The sequence below is a fragment of the Vipera ursinii genome (genome assembly GCF_947247035.1).
Source record: "Vipera ursinii genome assembly, chromosome: Z".
Lineage (NCBI taxonomy): Eukaryota > Metazoa > Chordata > Lepidosauria > Squamata > Viperidae > Vipera > Vipera ursinii.
The window spans coordinates 37,522,736-37,544,566 of record NC_139517.1 but is presented as its reverse complement, the minus strand read 5'-3'; the positions used below and the strand labels follow the sequence as shown (position 1 = coordinate 37,544,566).

At 39.8% G+C, this 21,831-nt stretch overlaps 1 protein-coding gene across 2 annotated transcripts in view; it reads left to right on the top strand.

Moving 5' to 3' along the window:
• Positions 1 to 407: 407 nt before the first annotated feature.
• ORMDL3 (ORMDL sphingolipid biosynthesis regulator 3) overlaps positions 408 to 21,831 on the top strand; it is a 28,994-nt gene continuing 7,570 nt past the window's right edge. Inside the window, exons 1-5 of one of the 2 annotated variants that reach the window (XM_083377244.1) lie at positions 408 to 612; positions 9,582 to 9,622; positions 11,788 to 11,845; positions 16,174 to 16,365; positions 20,336 to 20,487. In XM_083377244.1, the coding sequence (XP_083233370.1) occupies positions 16,192 to 16,365; positions 20,336 to 20,487 (326 nt within the window). In that variant the 5' untranslated portion in view covers positions 408 to 612; positions 9,582 to 9,622; positions 11,788 to 11,845; positions 16,174 to 16,191. Of the gene's footprint in view, positions 613 to 9,581; positions 9,623 to 9,756; positions 9,794 to 11,787; positions 11,846 to 16,173; positions 16,366 to 20,335; positions 20,488 to 21,831 lie in introns of those variants that run through there. The other variant, XM_083377243.1, reaches the window with a different exon arrangement.

The following is a 21,831-nucleotide window of genomic DNA, read 5'->3' as shown; positions in this document are numbered from 1 at the left end:
TGAACTGGTAGCTAACTTTTTGTTTCCCAGGCCCAGAATGGACTTCCGGAAGCAGCATCCACACAGAGAACCGGTTGTTCACATAATTGAATCCCACCACTGAATTAGGCAGAGAACCGAGTTTTATTTATTTTGTAAATTGTCATAATGTTTGAGCTGTGATTTCAAAATCCCTCTGTATCAACAAAAACTAGCAGGTCAGGAACAAAGTCTGCTATTAACTCAGCATTGAACTACCACGGTCCTGTAAGATACATTATCTAGGCAGAAGCCATCAGATTTCGCTCTCTGCAATTCGTCTTAGCAGAGCAGAACACGCTCGAGGAGAGCGACTTTCACTTGCCCTCTTGCAAACTACATTTCCCAATATGCTTCGCCGTCTACTGGTGATGATGCAGTGAAGAGGAGGTACTGAGAAGGCTCCTTGCTCCGTTGTCAGCTCTTAAAAAGGGGCGATTGAGCTGCGAGGGTCTCTCTCTGTTTCGGAAGGAGATTCCTGCTCTTCCAGGCGATCTACATGAGAGGGAAGCGAGGAGGCCTGCCTGCCGCGTGCATTGGATAGTAAGGAAGGAAAGGGAGCGGAGAATTGGACCCTCCTGCTTCCAGCGAAAAGTAGGCAAAGGCACAAGGCGGGGGGGGGGAGGGGTTGAGTAATAGTAAACAAAATTAGGAACGGGGAAGCGGACAAGAAAGCGAAATTTAAAATTTGTGTCTCAGGAGTACATGGGTAGACACATAATGGTGGAAGAGAGAGTGCAAAGCAAATGGGACAAAAACATTCCTATTTGTACTGGGAGAGAGGTACATAGATTAAGGACCACTATGGGGTTTTTTCGGGGGAAAGTGAGTGAACGGGCTTGAAGGATGGAGATCTGGTGGGGTGGATAAGGAAGGAGGACAGTAGAATTTGAAATGTTAGCAATAAAAATAAAAGTTAGGTGCTTGCCGATTTTCAAAGGCTCAAGGGAGTAAAGTTTGCTATAAAAGCTAATGGGAAACAATATGCTAGATACATACATACAGGCACATTTTTTTCTGTGTCGGAGCACAGCACTAAATTTACATCCTGGGAATTATGTAAGCTTAAAATTCCAGTATTACATTTTGGCCCTGAGTTTTAGTCTGTGTATGCCTGGAGAAGGGGCAAATATAGACTGATGACTGAACTGATAGTCTCAAAAAAATGGTGGGGGATTAGGATAGAAGAAGAATCTCTACAAGTGCTAAAAATGAAACAAAGTTTGATTATTTAGTTACAGCTGCCAAAAGATAGCTGACCAAATATATTCTATAGGGATTTTTTGCACAAAAGATGGTTAGGGAAAAAAAGTATGCAACAACCTGGAATATAGAACTGAGTATATTACAGACTTCTTTGATACACCAAATTTCTGGCACCAGAATTAACAGGGTAAGATTTTCAAGCAAGAAAAATCTCAAAAGAACGAGCAAGATATTTCCAAATACAGCACATTGGGTTGTAATATTTTGAAATAATTTTATCATATTTGGACCCACTCCCATCAACCATCATAAAGTCCAAAGTCTTAACATTTGTACTGCTAGCGATGCTCATGCCCTTGATCACCTTTTCCAAATACTAATGGGTTTGCTAAAGCTTCTAGCTCCAATAACACAACTCTATTATATTTGCCTATCTGACTTGCCCTGCTAAGCTGTTGAATCTAGTCAGTTTTAGTTGGACCCAAAAAACTAGATAAGAGCAAACTTGATTAGACTTGGATGGGAGACCAAGAAGAAATACCAGGACTGTGGTTTACACTGGGAAGTCAGAAAATTTCCCAAAAGGGAATAGTAAACCTAAAGTAAATATTATTTTTGCTGAGAATACTAAATGTTTAAGTGAAGTCACCAGAGGTTGATCTTAATTTAGAGGAGACTGCTTTTAACATTTGGCTTCACATATATTGAACTAAACTAAGGGATCTGAAAAGACCGAAACCAGACTTTAACCTCCCTTAATTCATGATTTGCTATGCTTTCTCATTACTGTTAGATAAAATGCTCTAAAGCAGACAGTTGGTATTCTCCCTTCCTCCCTCCCCCACCCCAATAACAGGTAATAGACGTCTGTCTCCAAGAATGAATAGATCAATAGATTTAAGATTCAAATAGCTGAATCTTAATCTGTGGAATCCTTAAAAGCACACTGAGCTTGTTTGTTTGCAGCTGTTTCATTACCTGGCTAGGTAACATCAATGCTCTGGTCAGTGCACTCTGATGATGTTACTTAGTTGTGTAATGAAACATCTGCAAACAAACCAGCTCAGTGAGCACTAAGGACTCCTCAGTTCAACTGTGAGCTACATATTTTCTCTTCTATTGATTTTTAATTTGGCACTGAAGAGTTTGGCAGGAGTAAATACAGTAGAGTATCCAAAACAAGATAGAATCAATCTACAACATAATATGAGAGGTAAAAATGAAGGCTTTACCTAGCAATTTATATGCCTGATCTTTAATTCAAACATGTTAACTTTATTTTAAAAAAAGTTAAAGATCTACATTAATGAAACTACAGGGAAGCTTCACTGCAAACTAATGCCTGCTTAGTTCAATTTTTATTTAAAGCCAAGCAGAATAAAAAATTGGCTAAATATGGTAGAAAGGCTATTTTGGGAACTATATGGTGGAGTTTTTAAAAAAAGCGATTGGCCATAATAGTTCTCACCCTGCTGCAAGAACGAATGCCTAATCAGGAACCTCTTAAGAGAGTTTTCAAAACATCCTGCAAGTAGATATAATGAGTGAATTGGAGGAGGACAGACACAGCCTCACTCAGTACCACCACCATTACTCTGAAGTATTATTTCTTTATTGGACCTCATCCCAAAGGAATAAGGTGGTAGGAGTTTAGAAATAGTAGAGAATTATTGCATAAGACTGCAGGTGTGGGATTACCTTCTTAATGGTCTCTGCTGAGAAAGAGTAGAAAATAAAACTGTCGAGATTAAGCAGTTAGACCCTCTTTTCCAATGTGCTATGTTAGACAGTTCCTTGCAAAGTGTGGGGGGGTGTTTTTCAGTGTGGGAAACCATTCCAAAATCCCCATGTGCAGCCAAAAATGTTAATTTATTATCTGAAATATGCCCTACAACAGGGGTGTCAAACTCAATTTCATTGAGGGCCGCATCAGCATTGAGGTTGCCCTTAGGGGGCCGGGTGGGTATGTTCTGGGTGGGTGTGGTCTACTGGGTGGGTGTGGTCTACTGGGTGGGCGTGGCTAAAGTGTGTATGGCCTACTGCAGGGGTCAGCAACCTGAAACAGTGAAAGAGCCACTCGGAACCGGTTCCCTCACAAAAGGAAAAACTGGGAGCCGAAAAAAATGTGTGCGCATGCAGATACATGCATGCATGCACAGAACAGGGTTTGACTGAAGAGTGGAACCAAGGCAAGATATGCACCTACCCTGCATATTTGAATTGATTGGTTGAACTTTTTTAGTCCCACTTTTTTTTTTGGACTGCACATAGCAGAGGACTGGGAGCCGCAGGAGACGGCTGAAAGAGCCGCATGCTGCTCCGGAGCCGCAGGTTGCAGACCTGTGGCCTACTGGGTGGGCATGGCCAGCTCTACATTGTTTGCATCAAGGGTGCCTATGGGGGCCTGGGCAGGAGTGGGACAGATCTGAGGGTCTCTGACAGAAGGAGGGTCTCTGGGCCAGGGCCAGGGCAGTGGGAGCCGTTCCCTCACTGTTTCCAGGATGGCTTCGCAGGCCACATGAAACCACTTCGCGGGCCAGATCTGGCACCCGGGCCTTGTGTTTGACATGTCTGCCCTACAACAACAGCATCACCTTTTTGTGGTTTGGTAAGAATGTATAAATTGAATGGGCAGCCCTGAAATGACTAAAATGGCCATCATCCATTTTTGCAGGTCAAGTAGGTTTGGTTTTGTCAGTACCTAATTATTATTGTTACTGGTAGTCTAGCATGGGCTAGTTGATCATTCTAGTGCTTGTCTGTTTCACTTGATGACTAGGATAGTCATTCATTTTGATTTTGGGACACAAAAACGTAGCCCAGAAACTTAGCCTGGTTTTATTCTCAGCATTTGACAATTTTTCAAAGTGATATAGAAAGCCCTGGCAGTATGGGTCCTGGATAATGGATATATCCAGTGCTTTTTTGTAACAGAAAAAGGTGCCAGAACTCACACGCCATACAACCCGCCTTGCCTACCCTACAAGGTTTCATCCCAAAAAGGTGGCAGAACTCCGTTCTGAGTGTTCTATGAGAAAAAAAGCCCTGGATATATCCCTTACATATCTATCCAAAATTCAGCTTGCTTGAGGATCCTCTTTTGAAAGCATGGTAGCCAATTTACCAGACATTTGCTCCATGGCAATCCAAGAGAAAGATGCTCCCAGTTTAGATGCCTGATGATGGAATTTCCTTTCTGAAAATTTGTCATTGCTGCCAAGCTTTGTTAACTTGAGGTGCCAACTAAATAATGCCCTTTTGGCTTTGTCTGAACTTATATTGAGGAAGGCTCTCTAAAGGAGAGGGTTCCCTCCTTTAAATTTCTGGGAGTCTACCTCTGTGAAGATCTGACCTGGAAAGTTAACACAACCCAGGTGGCTAGAAAGGCCCAACAGAGGCTTCACTTTCTTTTTTTTTTTTTATTAAATTTATTATTTAAAAACATTGGACACAGTACCAGCGAGCTGACAAACCTTTTTGTCTACAATGTTTAAATATATATATATACATGTATATATGTACATCAAAAATACACTTAAATACACTTAGATTACAAATCGGTGAAATACCACACTATTTAAAACAGTGAGCTAGTCTGTAAAACCTAATAGAGACCTTTCTTTTTATCCATCCAAAGATACAATTTGTTCCAAATTCTATAATAGTCTGATTGATCTTTATTCTTTAATTCCAAAGTTAATTTGTCCATTTCAGCGCAATCCCAAATTTTCCTAATAACCTCTTTTTGTCCTGGGATCTCATTCTTTTTCCATTTTTGCGCAAATGATATTCTAGCTGCTGTGATAATATGGATCGTTAAGTATAGCACATCTTTAGGATATTTCTCTTTCGTGATTCCCAACAAGAAAAGTTCTGGACTAAACTCCAGATCTTGTTTCAAAATTTCTTTCAGCCAAATCCAAATCATTCTCCAAAATTTTTGTGTTCTACTGCAAGACCACCACGTGTGGAAGTATGTGCCTATCTCTTCAGAACACTTCCAACATTTGGGAGATGCTGTTGTGTACATTTTTGCTAAGCGGGCTGGGGGAAGATGCCATCGGTAAAACATTTTAAATAAATTTTCTTTATACGATGAGGCCAGTGTTATCCTTTTCTTTCTTAGGATCTTGCGGAAGAACAGGGTAGAACAACAGCTAATGACCCTCTTTTACCGGTCTACCATAGAGAGCGTCCTCTCATATGGTATTGTGGTTTGGTATGCCGGTCTGACAGCCGCGGATAGGAAAGTATTACAGAGGGTAGTGAGCACAGCACAAGACATTGTGGGCTGTTCCCTGACACCACTGGATGACATCGCCAGGGCTCGTTGCCTTGGAAGAGTGAGGAAGATTCTCAGGGATGACTCACACCCTGGACGGTATCTCTTTACTCTCCTACTATCCGGTAGGAGATATAGGAATATAGCCAGCCGTACCAACAGGCTGAAGAATAGCTTTTATCCGTGGGCTGTTAGGCTTTTGAATGGGATGTAATCTTATGCAGAGTTGACTTGGGAGGCCGGTGTGTGGTGTAGTTGGTTCACATAGTGTGGTGGGATGGAGGGTTTGTTGTCACTGTGTGTTGGGGGGAGAGAGCACAGGGGGAGGCTCAGCTAATCTCAATGTACACATGTTGTACTTTGACAATAAAGGTTTATTATTATTATTATTATTATTATTATTATTATTATTATTATTATTATTATTATTATTATTATTATTTAAAATCGCATTTAAAGCAACTGCATTAAATCATGACAAAATATTCCATTCCAGCTAAGGCAGCTGAACTGGTCCTTCAAACAATCAAAAATCAAAGTTTGGGGGGGGGCAGTTAAAGTGGAGAGGTCTTTCTTAAAAGCATTTACTCAACAAATAAAGAAGAATGTCAAGAATCAAAAATTTCAGTTTCTGGCTAAAGTAAAGTACTTGAATATTCAATCTGTGTATTCTTGACTTTTGTGGCACTTACTTGAAACTCAAGTTGTGCAATTTAACAAATGCAGGGCCAAAATATTTGGCCAAAATATTTAATATGAATGCAAGGAGACCAGCTAAAGAGAATGTTAAAAGGCCTTTTACCCAGTGACTTGCACTTATATTATAAAGTTCACGCTCTGTTCTATTAGCAAGATGGCTTGATAATTTCAGAAACAAACTGAGGTAGGAATCACTCTGGATATAACCTCAATCCCCGATCACTTTATGAAAGAAGGGAGCTCCTTTAAGGATAGACCAAGAATGAGAAAAAGGGCTGTAGTTTGCTTGCTATATCAGAATAAGATAAAAGAATACAGGCAAACTTAAGTTATATAAGAGGATGAAATACAATATGTTTCTTAGGATTACCTCTTGCTCCTTTAAACGTTTCTTTTCAATGACTATACATAGTTTTATTATTTGGGGACACAATGAAACAAGATTTGCATTGTCAATATTCTCTTAGGGGAAAATCTCCAAACAAAATTTAAAAGATAGGGTCAGGACTTTTGGGGGGGGGCAGATTTACTCCCCAATACAGATTTACAGTATGTCTTAAGGTTCTAGAGCCTTTTAATGTTATTTCATTTATCCCTTGCTACATAGACTTCAACAAATAGCATGTGCTGTTAAAATGTTCTGGGATGTTGATTGTATTTTTGTTTGCAAGTTAAACATGAACTTATCCAGCATTACACTGTACAATCTCCCTGAGGATGTTGCTTCACTCTGAAAATAGTCTGCTTCTAACTCCCTGTTCCCAAAAATTTGAAATGGGAATCCTTCACTCCTCCAGCTTTTTTTGCAATGCTGAAAAGGCAAATTCTTGTGAAAGTTTAGACCAACATTTTTAAAACTTTGAACAGACACAGATATACCAGATTCCATAATCTTGCATTTCTCATTGGATCTCTTTAACAATTCTCTTGCATGAAGAAAATAAAAGTATATGAATACATTACTTAAGAGCAGAAAGAATTATTTTTCACCATTTAGTTTAACTTTCCAGCCTCCTCTAGCTTCTAGTCACTGAAAATAAGCCAAGTAACTTTTAAGCACAGTTAAGTACTATAATTGGTGTACTTCTCATCCTATCTTTTTATACAGCTGCAAATACAACATTTATTTAACAAAACCGATTTTAAAATAATCTAAAATTGGCAAACCTTTTTTTAAAAAAAAGAACCATAAACTAATATTAAAATAAAAAACTATGAGTATTGTGCAACATTCCCCTTCTAAGCCATGAATTTATAATGTATGCAGATTTGAAAGAGCAAAAGAATACATTGATTTGGCCACTCCAGGGATAGTTTGCTTCCAGTCCAGAAGATTAATTTCTGAAAAATTGCCAGCCCTTCTCCAGAGTAATGTGATGGGTGTGGGAGGGAGAAGAGAACATGTCAGTTCTCCAGTGCATTACATTATTGGGAATAGATATTGCATATATATTGTCATATCATCTGTCATTCTTCTTTCCTAAAAGAACTATTCATTACAAGCACTGATGATGCTACCTAGTTTGAGTAATGAAATCTACAAGGAAACAACCAAGCTCAGACAGTACCAAGGACCCCTCAGATGAACTATTAATTTAGCAAAATTTCCCTTTTCCAAATCTGCCTGGTGAACCCAGACCATAGCATACCAGAAGCAAGAAAAAAAAGTATGGGGAAAGTTGTGTAAAGGTACAATCACCTTAAAGAAAGTGACAAATTATGTGATATATTGCTTCTCTCACGAATACATCTTTTCCTCCCTATTATCATTTCTAATTAGCTATGCTAAAGTTCGAAAGCACGTAAAAATGCAAGTAGAAAAATAGGGACCACTACGGTGGGAAGGTAACAGCGTTCCGTGCGCCTTTGCCGTATAGTCATGCCGGCCACATGACCACGGAGACGTCCTCGGACAAGCGCTGGCTCTTCGGCTTTGAAACGGAGATGAGCACCAGCCCCTAGAGTTGGAAACAACTAGCACGCATGTGCGGGGGAACCTTTACCTTTACCTTTTTATCATTTCTAATTAGCTATGCTAAAGTCTTAATAGAAGGAACACCGCCTCTTGAGGGCTAAACAAAAAGGTTGAATGAAATCCCAAAAGAAGGAAGTGATAAACAACTTAGCAGAAACATCTGCACAGGTTGTCATTAGGGGTCAATCTCACGCTCCAGCTTTTCTCCAGCAAGCCCTGATAATACATGTTCTCCACAGGCAATGATGCTACTGTATCCTCACATCTGCTTTGAAAACCTCAATAACAATATTTCCATAGACAATGATGTTACGGTATCTTATTATTTCCCCATGTGATTTTCAACTTCAATTATTTGTATTAAAGGAAGCCAGTTAATAAATACTTTTACCACAGCCTAATAATAGTAATAGATTTAGATTTTAGATTTTATTTAATTTGTATACCGCCCTTCTCCCTAGGGACTCAGGGCGGTTCACAGGGCATATATAAATTACGATACAAAAGTTAAAATAAGATTAAACCAATGCCCAGTTAAAAAACAATAATACAATGCTAAAAACAACAATTTTAAAAGCCCATGTTCCCCCATCAGGCCAGACCAGCTAATTCAAATAAGTGGGTCTTCAGGCCGCGACGGAAGGTTCGGAGGTCTGATGTCATCCGGAGCTCCACCGGCAGTTGATTCCATAGTGCCGGAGCGCCCACAGAGAAGGCCCTCCACCTGGGGGCCGCCAGTCGGCATTCCCTTACCGGAGGCACCCTGAGGAGGCCCTCTCTGTGGGAACGCACAGGGCGGAGGGGAGTTGACGCTGGCAGCAGGTGGTCCCTGAGGTAACCCGGACCCATGCCATGTAAGGACTTAAAGATCATAACCAAGACCTTGAACCTCACCCGGAAGACAACTGGTAACCAATGCAGCTCGCAGAGCAAAGGTGTAACATGGGAGTACCAGGAAACTCCCAAGAAACTCCAATGTTCTTTTCCATCATTAGATATAATTATCTGGGATTAACTACCATCTTTTTTATTTTCTTTTTTTTTTAATTTAAAAGATGGACACAACTTCTCATCTCCCAACATCCATTCCCATTGAAGCAAAAGGGAAAAGTTGTAAAAGAAAAGAGCAGCATTTTAGCATTTCAAACGTGATATGCATTGAATTCTTTCCAATGGCCTTTTATGTTTGGCTAATAGAATATCAGTAGGTCTCCTAAGTGGGAAAGCATTTGTAAAGATTTGAATGAAATTAGCTTTAATGCTGTGCCTCCTCTCTAAAAGTTATTTGGCCCAGCTGTTTCCATTGTTGCAATTCTGTAAACTGAGTTGATGTAGATATATGCCTAAATTATATTGCACAATTAACTCATCTTCTTTTGAAACTTCTTATATTTCCCCAAGGTGCTCCAGATGGAAAAGGTCACATGAATCAATAGCTATGTGTAAGTGTGCCTATTGACTCAGTAAGTGTCTTTTAAAATAGGTTCATTATCATTTATAAATAATTAAGGGGACTGCTTGACCCTTGTTTACTTGTTTTAGCATAGTACCAATCTGGACAACCAACACAGTCCCCCACGGTCCCCCAACATACTTGGAAACATCTGTAAGAGGTGAAGATGATATGTTTCTAGGTCACATCATGTTTGATTATTGTGTGTCTTGTCTTTCAAAATTCCATTTTGACCTGCTAAAAAAAAGACTGGGGCATTTGCCGTTCACTGACTGGCAGTCATATTCCACAATCTCATATTAGAATATTTATAAGACCTCCTATTTTATATAAAACTAGTCGTGTTTTCGCAAATGGACCCTCCCATCCTCTGAAGGTGAAAGTGAGTAGCCGGAAGGTTTTGCTAATTTCCAAGAATGTAGTAGCTCAGATAATTTTTGATGTTTCTCAGGTAACACAACTATTCTATAAACTGTACGGGCTCCCAGTAGATTTCCAGGTGGGATTCAAGGTTCTGGCTATCATCTGTAAGCCTCAGTGGCATAGGACCAAGCTAATTGCGGGAGTGCTTTTCTCCCATTGTTTCTATTCAGCCCTCCACAAACAACAGAGACGGCACGCTCTGGGTCTCTTCTATCAAATAATATAATCTTGTTGGAACTCAGAGTTGTGTCTTCTCAACGGCAGTACCTGCCCTATGGAATAACATCCTCCTGGAAATTTGGGTGGCCCCAACCCTATTAGCTTTTCATGAGGCACTGAAGACCTGCCTGTTTCCCCAGGTATTTGGGTCAAGATGTTAGATGAGCTCTGCTATTGTTGATCCACTTGAGAGGATTCATTGTTTTATATGGGGGGGGTGTTTGTACACTGGGCATTGTATACTGTGGTTTTCATGCTATTAATATTTGCACACCACTCAGAGTCATCTATGTGACATGGGCAACCATATAAATCATATTTTAAAAGAAACTTATTTTAAGACCATGCATTGTCATATATCCTTTTTATTCTCCCAATTTCTTATTTTAACTAGAAATAATGTGATCATCAGGTAGGACCATATAACTTATGAACATCATATTGCAGGTAATCTTAGAATGGGGAACACTTGTGGCTCCCTAGATGTTATTGGACTCCAACTCCTTGTCAATCCTGATTATTGTGATTCATAGTGAAAACAGAGTTAGCTCAAATTATACATGACTACATATTCTCACCCTTGAATTAAACTATATAGTTGACCTTATATAGACATTCCAGAAGAGGAAGAAGGAAAGGGTCCATGTCCAGGTTTATCACTTGTCTGATCTGCTAAGTTAGATATCCCAAATATGTTATCTCCCATAAGTGATTGATGTCAGATCCCACCATTCCTTGCTAGCATAGTTAATTGGGAGTGGATATCCAGAATTTCTCAAGGACATTAAGTGGAAGGGAATGCTAAACTTTGGATCTGAATCAAGGCCATGGCAGGATGTTTTCATCTGTAAGATAAAGAAGTAAATGTTCTTCCCTTTGAAGAAAAAAGCTTAAGTGCATAGTACCCTTGGCACATACATTATTTTGACTACAAAAGCAATTATACAAGCACCTCTTCTGCTTTCCTTACAGTAATGAATTATGTAACCAATAAGTGATTGCCCTTTTGAGTTAGCCAGTGAGGAGTTTATACAATTGTCAGATGGAGCATGGTGTCACTTGGGTGAAATGTATTTAAAATAATTACCTCATTACCTCATTAAATATAAAGATGGAGAGAAGTCCAATTTAAATAGCAAAATAGACCTGTGGATAAGAAATGCTGAATATTATTTGACATATTTTGTCTAGCACAGAGATAGGCAACCTTGGCTCTTTTATGACTTGTGGACTTCAACTCCCAGAATTCCTGAGCCAGCATAGCTCAGCCTGAAAACCTCTCCCTGTCCCCTCAGCATGACTGGCTCAAATTCTGGGAGTTGAAGTCCGCGAGTCATAAAAGAGCCAAGGTTGCGTACCCCTGGTCTAGCAGATGTCATTTTTGTTATCTAAGCATAGCTGAGGGCAAAAACTATGCAGGGAGAAGATTTTTTTAAAAAAATTCACAATACATGCTCTGTTTCTCTGAGAAATCACTTTGCTCCCTTCCTTACTTTTTTTCTGTTTAAACAGAATTGCTGCTGTCACATCTAGTTCTTTCCTAATATATCTGTCCTATCCTGCCAGAGAGGTAAGCAAAAATGAAAGTTTGTGAATTTATGGGTTACTTAAATAATTTGTAGAAAACCTGGGCCAGTTGGGATTGTGGAACAAAGCTATAAAACCTTAACAAGAATTCAGTCCAAATATGCCTCTCTTTATATAGGTAGGCCTCAACTTACAACCATTTGTTTAAAGACTGTTCAAAGTTATAGTGGCACTGAAAAAAATGACATAATTTAAACCGTAGTGGCATCCCCGCAATCAGAATGATCAAAATCTGGTTGCTTGGCAACTGGCATGTATTTAAGATGGTTGTGGTGTCCCAGGGTCACGTGATCACTATCTGTGACATCCCCAGTGACTTCTGACGAGCAAAAGCAATGGGAGAAGGATTTTTTTAAAACCATGTTTCATTTAACAATTGCAGTGGTTTGCTTAACAATCATAGAAAAAAAGTCATAAATTGGTCACTTACCTACCTTAATTAGCAACAATTCTGGTTCTAATTCTGGCTGTAAGTCAAGGACTACCTATATCCAGAAGAAATTAGTAACCTGGATTTTGCACTCTGCGGCAAATGGAAATCACGTTACGAGGTGGCCCTGGAAATGTAGACTTTACATTTTTCTTCTTTGCATTGATCTGTATATACAATAAAATTGACCTGTGTGTTTATACAGTACAGTGTTGCAGTCATCAGTAAAATAAAATTCCACATGTGCACATTTGAAGACTTTATAACACTCTTTCAGGGAAAGGTTAATTTCTGTAGCTTGCCCTTTTCTTCTCTGAGTTCTTTAAACAAATAACTCAAACATCCCTGAAGTTTCAAAACTTTATAGATTTTACCACAATATAGAAATCTACCATGGCAATATGTCCTAATGCAGAGGTGTCAAACTCGCAACGTCGTGTGACATGTCGTGACTTTTTTTTCCATTGCTGGCAATGGGATGGGCGCAGTTTCGCCATGACACATCCGGCCCATGGGCCGGCAGTTTGACACCCCTGTCCTAATGTGATGGAAGGGAGTTCCTCTGGATAAATATATGCTTATTTAGTCATAATTCAAGTTAGAGAAAGAGAGAATTGACTCTGCATATTTCTGGAATTTTTGTCCTTTGGAAAAATCTATGCTTCTGGAACCCTGTTCCTGTCTTTTCGCAGTTAGTATATCAACAAAAATTCTCACAGTCCAAAATCTGTCCAGAGCAGTGGGAGAAGGAAGAATTTTCACTTGTAATGCCCCCACCCCCTCTCCTTTTAGTAAATTGCTAGGACAAAGGAGAAAGTAAAGCTAAAGATGCCTGGAACCACCAGGACTAAGCCTATATTTAAAGTTGAGCATTTAAAAGCCATGGACCATGTGATACATAGGATACATAGGATCGCAACCCATTAGTCCCTGAAACAAATAGAAACTGTTTTTGGAAAAAAAAAGAGCTAGGACAATCAGGGAGAACAGGAGAAGAATGTATGCAATGCACATGCTAAGAAAAAAAACACAGCTTGCAATTTTATTGCATATTAACTTAGATAAGTGCTAATCTCCATTTATAGGGCTATTGTAGAAAGAGGACAAAGATTTGAATAGTACAAAATAGACCTGGCCCAGTAATATAGCATGTGCTTTGTATGAAAAAGATATTTGGTTAAACTCCTGATATCCTAAGTATCTGTCTCTTGCTTAATAATGGACAGATATGATGGCAGGCTGTTTACCTGTTGAGTATGTGACATGTAGCACATCAACCACTCTCTGTTTCTCAAAAGTTAAATCTCAGTGGGGTGATAAATGTGCTTTGACTCTAAAATTGCTCGTGTATCAGGTTAAGTTACTTTCATAACCATCTATCCAAATAGCTCTTTTACAGCAACTATGTGCCAATTCATTTTTTTATTCCTAGCAAACACATATTTTTTCTCCATAAACATTTGCACCTATGCTAGTAAGTACAAATCTCATTGTAAGATTATGCTTTGTGAAATACTCTACGGGGGGAAAAAACAGTTCAGCTTAATGAAAGACAAACTTGATATGCTGCAAGTGTCTTGTTCTTTTTCTTTAGTCCTTATGTGGTTGCTTTGTCTTCTCCAAATAAACAGTTGGCACAATCAGGCCCAAATTGATATGGAGACATGAAAGTCCTTGCTTTTAGCAAGTTCTGCATTCTTCATGTTCATTCAATTAGAGTGTTGAAACAATATTGCAATGCAATGCAGTTTGCTCTGTTACATCAGTTGTCATCCAAAGTGTTAGAAGTTTCCCTTCCACTTCAGTCTTATGTCATAGTCACTATTGGCCCTGCCTGGTGTGAGATGTTAATAATTCAGCATTTACTTTAGCTTCCAAATAACCTGCTTCAAAAGCCAATGCAAAGCATTGTGTGCTAGTATTGAAATAATTAATAGAGAAACAGATGAAGAAACATATAGAATGCACAAGTAAACTTGCTAAAGCATTTTTTTTACACTGAGAAACACAGGAGTTCCAAATACACATTGATTATGTCGCATCTGGTTGATTATGACCCTGCCATGGACATTTTGCTTCTATTCTTGTTGAATTGTGTCCAGCTTTGCTTAATCTCAATTTTTGCAGTAGTCTCACTGCATAACTAGAAAACAGTCTTCATGATGTTATAGTTTTCTTCTTCTGTATATCAAAGCCATCACTCAAACTGCCAGCCTGTAGGCCAGAGGCGTCATCAGGAAACATTGCCGGCAATGGAGATAAAGCTCCGATACGTCGCGCGATGTCACGTGGTGTCGCGAGTTTGACATGTCTGCTTTAGCTATTGGCTCAGATTTCTTGGGGCACTTCCATGGCACACCATTTTCATTTCCCAGATCCTAACAAAGCAGTTTAAAGCCATCCTACATTCATCAAAGGAACTGAAAAAAATTGTTTAGTGAGAGGGCAGCCTTACACTAGCATACAGAAATAAAAACATCACACATGAACCCTATGAATCAATGTAAATTTGCAAGGAATACCATAAAGCAGGCAAGTCAAACTACTGGTCCGTGGGCCAGATGCGTCACACCGAAACTGCCCCCACCGGATTGCCGTCAAAGGGGAAAAAGTCACAATATGTCTTCAACATCACATGACGTCGTGAGTTTGATATGCCTGCCATAAAGCGATCAGTGCTCTCCTCCAGCTGAGTAACAGGAGAGCAAAAATGTTTTTCCATCATTTTCTCATCCACCGAACAATTGCACATTCTGGAGCCATGAAAACCTCTCACTTCTACCACATAAAAATATTAAATTGTTAGCCACCTTCCCCTCCCCATGGAGGTTTTAGTTCACCTTGAATGCATTTGTTTGGCTGTTTGCAAAGCAGTGCTATAAAACAACCAGTGCTCTCCTCAAGCTGAGTAACAGGAGAACAAACATATTTCCCTATCATTTTCTTATCCACTGCACAATTACAAATCCTGAAGCCATTAAAATTCCTCACTCCCACCATACAAAAAAAGGAAAATAAATTGTAAGCCACCTCACTTGCCTCCTATGCATTTGTTTGGCTGTTTGGAGAAAAAGGAGTTTTTCTTCTGTAAAAATGCTTTCCAATTGCATTGTCATGTTCCCTCCTACATTTAAAAGACCTCTGAAAGAAATAATGATGAAATGGTAATGTTAGCATTTGCAATCAGGGTGGCTACATCTAATCCTGACTGATGCTCATACAGTAGGTGGAGAAGCATTCTAATTAATGTTTCCAGATAGGCACCAGGAACTGGATCCTGAAACTTGGAGCCAGTTTGAGGCAAGGAAATTAACTACTGAAACGCTTTTCAAAAGAACTAGCTGCTTGACATCTCTTTCAAATAATTCCTTGATTGGAATGGGGGAGGGGAAGAAATGCTAATGTTTGCAGCTGATCCGGAATTGATGCTAGAGCCAAAGTAGAAATACCTACAGATTTCAAATGCTTTATGTTTCTTCCTTGGATCAAGATCCTGTGGGTTGTTGTTGTTTTAATAAATAGGTCTCTCTAAGCATGGCATCCTCTCAGTGTAGAACCACAATTCCATGTCTAACTGAGAGTGATGGGATTTGTGGACCCAGTGCAATTAAACAACACAAGCCTGGGAAAGTGTTGAATTCCATGCCTGCTTCCTTTCTCTTCCCTTTGGTGTGGAGATGCTCAGAGCAGTGCTTACATGCTCATTCCAGGCATGCTGGCTGAGGAACTCTGGGAGTTGAAGTCCACAAGTCATAAAAGGGCCAGGTTTGAAGACCCCTGCCCTAACTGATAAGGAAGAAAGCACATTTATAATATTCTTTGGCATGGTGAAGCTGCATATTGTCTTTGACTAACCTTTGTTGCTCTGTGCTCTGTTCCAGGGCTGCTGCACCAGAAAGATGAATGTGGGCACCGCTCACAGCGAAGTGAACCCAAATACCCGAGTCATGAACAGCCGTGGCATCTGGCTCTCCTATGTCTTGGGAATTGGCCTCCTGCATGTGATTTTGCTTAGCATTCCTTTCTTCAGTGTCCCTGTTGTCTGGACTCTAACCAACCTCATTCACAACATGGTATGAAGGTGCTCTTTGAGTTCACAAACAGTGCTTCTGCAACAGGCAGTGGAAGGAAGCAAAACTGTGGTTATTAGTTTGCAATATCAAGTTTGATGTGTTGGTGAATAATCAAGATTAATTCACATTTCCCAGGTTAGATACAGTAGGAGACAGTGGTTTAAAGGAGAATTAGGAAGTTTGGAGATTTGCAACCCCATACTCTCTTGCCCTTGGTTGAGTTGGTTCAGAAGAATTAATTAATGGCTGCCTATCCCTGTTTTGGGAACTATAATCATGATGATAGATTCACTAAGTCCAGTGTAGAAAAGATGAATAGAGTTAGATTGGTGGGATGTTAATTTGCCCTACAGTGAAATATTAAACCATGGGTGTGTATCAGATCTGACTGATATATAGATTTTCACACTACCGGCCTTGTTCCTGGATTTATACACATTTTATGTTACAGGTAATCCTTGCTTAACAACTACAGATGGGATTGGTAATTCCATCACTAAGTGATGCAGCTGTTAAGCATGATTGTGACAGACTTATGACCTCACTTTTACCACGGCTGTTAAGTGAATCATTCTGGATTGTTGAACCAATCATTATGTGACCACAACTTGCCATTTTACTGCTCTTTTCTCTGTTGACTCTGCTTATCTGTGAAGTGTGCAAATCACAGGAGAGTTGTAAACTCTCTGTGAGTTGTGAAGTGATGGAATGATCACATAATCATGGAGACATTGTGATTGTCTTGTAAGAATACCATCATAAAATTGTTTTGTCAGCGGTTATTGTAACTTTGAATATCTCTAAATGGGACATTCATTAAGCAAGGATTACCTGTATATATGAGGTGGAGGGAGAATCAACAGCCAAAAAAACCTCACTTATAAGAATAGTAAGCTAAGCACGGTATCCAAATGAACTGCATGGAGAACATAAGGCGAAATGTAATAGAAAGTAATACATTAAAACTATAACAATGATGACTAGTTTCAGGGAAGTGGCTTTTTCCCCCTCTTCGGTGATATGATCACATCAGCCAGTCATTTAAGTTGAGTAATATCCCCTCAGTTCATCTTTCCTAAAGTGCCAAGTAGTTAATTTCAGCTGCAGACTGGGTGGCCAGCCTCATTGACATACATACTATGAGCCTGGCACAAAGAGAGCAATCAGTTCTCCAACTGGTGGCCTCAGCTACTTGCCTGGAGTTATTACTTCATTATAGTAATATAATGACTGAGAATGACTAGGGTTCCTTCTCTCCAAACAGATTTCAGTTTAAACGCACGGCATGATGCTCAACTCAAATAGAATACTGCTGTCATGTCACCCCTAATCCTTCTCTTCATTAAACTAGACATACCAAATTCCAGCAACCATTCCTTATATGTTTTAGCCTCCAGTCCCCCAATCATCTTTGTTGCTCTTCTCTGTACTCTTTCTAGAGTCTCGACATCTTTTTTACATTGTGGTGACCAAAACTGGATGCAGTATTCCAAGTGTGGCCTTACCAAGGCATTGTAAAGTGGTATTAGTACTTCACGTGATCTTGATTCTATCCCTCTGTTAATGCAGCCTAGCACTGTGTTGGCTTTTTTGGCAGCTGCAGCACACTGCTGGCTCATATTTAATGATTGTCCACTAGGACTCCAAGATCCCTCTCACAGTCACTACTATTGAGCCAGGTACCACCTATACCAGGGGTCAGCAACCTGAAACAGTGAAAGAGCCACTCAGAACCGGTTCCCTCACAAAAGGAAAAACTGGGAGCCGCAAAAAAATGTGTGCACATGCGCGTACATGCGCGCATGCACAGAACAGGGTTTGACTGAAGAGTGGAGCCAAGGCGAGATATGCACCTAACCTGCATATTTGAATTGATTGGTTGAACTTTTTTAGTCCCACTTTTTTTTTTTGGGACTGCACATGGCAGAGGACTGGGAGCCGCAGGAGATGGCTGAAAGAGCTGCATGTGGCTCCGGAGCCGCAGGTTGCAGACCTGTGACCTATACTATACCTGTGCATTTGTTTTTTCTTGGCTAAATGTAGGACCTTACTTTTTTCACCATTGAATTTCATTTACATAGATAGATATTGAAAGTCTTGCAGCTTTTGAAATTTGTTTCATGGGGGCATAATTGGGATCCTGAACTCCGTAATTAAAGCGGTCAGTAATTGAAACTGAGTGTGTTATGATCTTACTCCATTTTTCTTAAGTTTACAGCCTGCAAATATCATAAACATGGTCATAAAGGTACTTTCTCATCATGAAGAATGGCTGCTAAACAAGGCAGTCACTAAACAAAGACTACTTGTACTTAGTTATTAACAAAAGTGACAACAACTGATAACACATTGTTGAAGAAACCTTACCGTATCAGTTCAATTTATTTTGTTTAGCATATGGCAATATAATGTATTGTGTATGTATACACACATACGATATAATGTATATATTTACAATATAATGAGTACAAGTTCAATATAGTTTGTTAATCATCTGATTTTTAGGTTCTAGAACAGAGTTTTCAGATTTTTCTCAAGCTGCAGAAGATACAGCTTAATTGTCCTACCGAGTCACTTGTTTGGGATGGGCAGCCATATGAATTGAATAAATAATTCAAATAACTAAATATTCCGCCTAAGAGAGATGCGATATTAATCATCTCAGTGGTCAGCTTTCATTGTACCATTTTCTAGCCTATTGAGTATCTATGTCACTTTACCCTTTCACACCTCTTGGAGACTAATTCTTGCTTTTCTCCTTCTTGATCTGTGTACATCCATTTGTACACCTCAGATCTGGCTGTCCATTTATGTCCTATACTTCAGTTCAGTTCAGCTCCCCAATAGGCTCTGATGTTTCAGGATGCTGAGGAATTCTTTGGTACAGCTGTTTTGTGGCTGCAGACCAATGAGATTAGTCAAAAAGAACCTGGGAGTATTATAGTAGCAAACTTGTCAGTAGTCATTTCCGTGGATGTGAAGAAATTTCATATTGAATGTTTGATTATTTGTTTGCTCTTGATATGCTCTTCTCCTCTTAAGAAAACATGTCTGCTCAAAGCTAGTGTTCTTGCCCTTTGTGGGGACACAACTCATTAGGTTGAGAGTCAGCATGGTATAGTGATTAAGGTAATGGAATAGGAACAAGGACATCTAGTTCCAGTCCTCCTTTACACATAGAAGCCAAGCTGGGCGAACTTGGCCAATTATACCTTCTTAGTCTAATTAGCTTATTTTAATAAGGTGTTGGTAAACAGAAAGCTCTTGAAATGTAACTGTTACTTATATGGGTAGTACTTGGCTTTCATACACAGCAGAATTTCTATTGCTAGGCAAGGCAGTTGTTAAGCACCTGCTATTACAAGCTTTTTTGCCATGGTTATTAAATCAATCACAGTCATTAATCAAATCCAGCTTGCCCAATTGATTTTGCTTGTCAAAAGCCAGCTGGGAAAGTTGCAGATGGCAGTCACATGACCCCAAAATACAGCAACTGTTGTAAACATATGCTGGTTACCAAGTATCCATATTTTGTTCATGTGACTGTGGAAAAGCTGCTGCGGTCATAAATGCAAGGACTTACTTAAATTATTGTAAATTTAAATGGTTGTTAAGTGAATGGATTCAAGGACCACCTATATCGTAGTACTGTCTAAGAAATAGCTGTAATTTTTAGCAGTGAAACAATTACTAAAAAAATCATAGCCTCTCATTATGTCAATAACTTAGGAACCTGAGATGAGATTAAGCCTCCTATCCTATTTTCTAGTATTGTGCACTAATTCTCATTGAAACAGAAGTTTTCAACTGTATCCCAGCACTTTCCCTTATTGTGTCACTTCCATTGCAAGAATATTGTACTGTAGATCATTTTCATTTTTCTCATCACTTAAACTGTTATCTGAAAGAACATACGCAGCCAAGCAAGCTAAAAAATCCTGCTAACTACCAAGCCTTTGTTTTCTTACAGAGTATGTACATTTTCTTACATACTGTGAAAGGAACACCATTTGAGACTCCCGATCAGGGGAAGGCCCGGCTGCTCACTCACTGGGAACAGATGGACTATGGAGTGCAGTTCACAGCTTCTCGCAAGTTCTTGACTATCACACCAATTGTACTGTAAGTAACAAAGAGACTGTGGTTGGAAATCCTCTTCTATTGCTATTTTTCAATTTCAGCATACAGGGAGTACTGCCAATTTGCATTGAAATGGGGGAATGCAAGCAATGTTACATGAAAGACCATTGAGAACAAGATGGGTTAAGTCATAGATCCCTCATAGTTTATGGGAGGTACAGAGCAGTCTGGAACTACATCTTCCAGCCTCCTTCTCTGTTGGCCTTGCTGATGAAACTTTTGCCGAGAGTTGTAGGTCAGCAGATGGGGAAGGGGGATATTACAAATTCCTAAATCCTGGCTCATAGCCTTAGTTTAAATCACCTAGCCCAGACATGTCAAACACAAGGCCCGGATTCGGCCCGCAAAGTGGTTTCATGTGGCCTGCGAAGCCATCCTGGAAACAGTGAGGGAACGGCCCCCACTTCCTTGGCCCTGGCCCAGAGACCCTCCTTCTGCCAGAGACCCTCAGATCTGTCCCACTGCTGCCCAGGCCCCCATAGGCACCCTTGATGCGAATGATGTAGAGCTGGCCATGCCCACCCAGTAGGCCATATGCACTTTAGCCACGCCTACCCAGTAGGCCATGCCCACCCTGGCCATACCCACCCGGCCCCCTAAGGGCAACCACAATGCTGATGCGGCCCTCAGGGAAATTGAGTTTGACACCCCTGATCTAGCCTAAGAAAATAAGAGTCCTGCTGAATTAGATCAAAGTTTATCTATCCAGCAATCTGTTTCCTACTCTGAAGCAATATATATTCTCTGTCTTTACACAAAGGGAAAAAACAGTCCAACCTACCAAAACCAGTGCCATAAAAAACAGAATAGAAACGCAAGTTAAGATAGGCAAGAAAATGGTAAGTGAGCACCTGTCCAGCCTAGACAAGTTCAGATCACCAGGACCAGATGGATTACACCTCAAGGTTCTCAAGGAACTGGCAGACGTGATCTCAGAACCACTGAACTATATTTTTCAAAGATCCTGGAACACTGGGGAACTACCAGAGGACTGGAAGAGAGCTGATGTAGTTCCCATCTTCAAAAAAGGGAAAAAATAGATCCAGGAAACTACAGACCTATCAGCCTGACCTCAATACCTGGGAAGATTCTGGAAAAGATAATCAAACAAAAAATCAGCGAACACCTTGATGTGAACAAAGTTATCACTAAAAGTCAACATGGGTTTGTCAAAAACAGATCATGCCAGACAAATCTTATTGCATTCTTTGACCAAGTGACAAAACTAGTGGACCAGAGGAATGCTGTAGATATAATTTACTTGGACTTCAGTAAGGCATTTGATAAAGTAGATCACAACCTACTACTTGATAAGATAGAAAAATG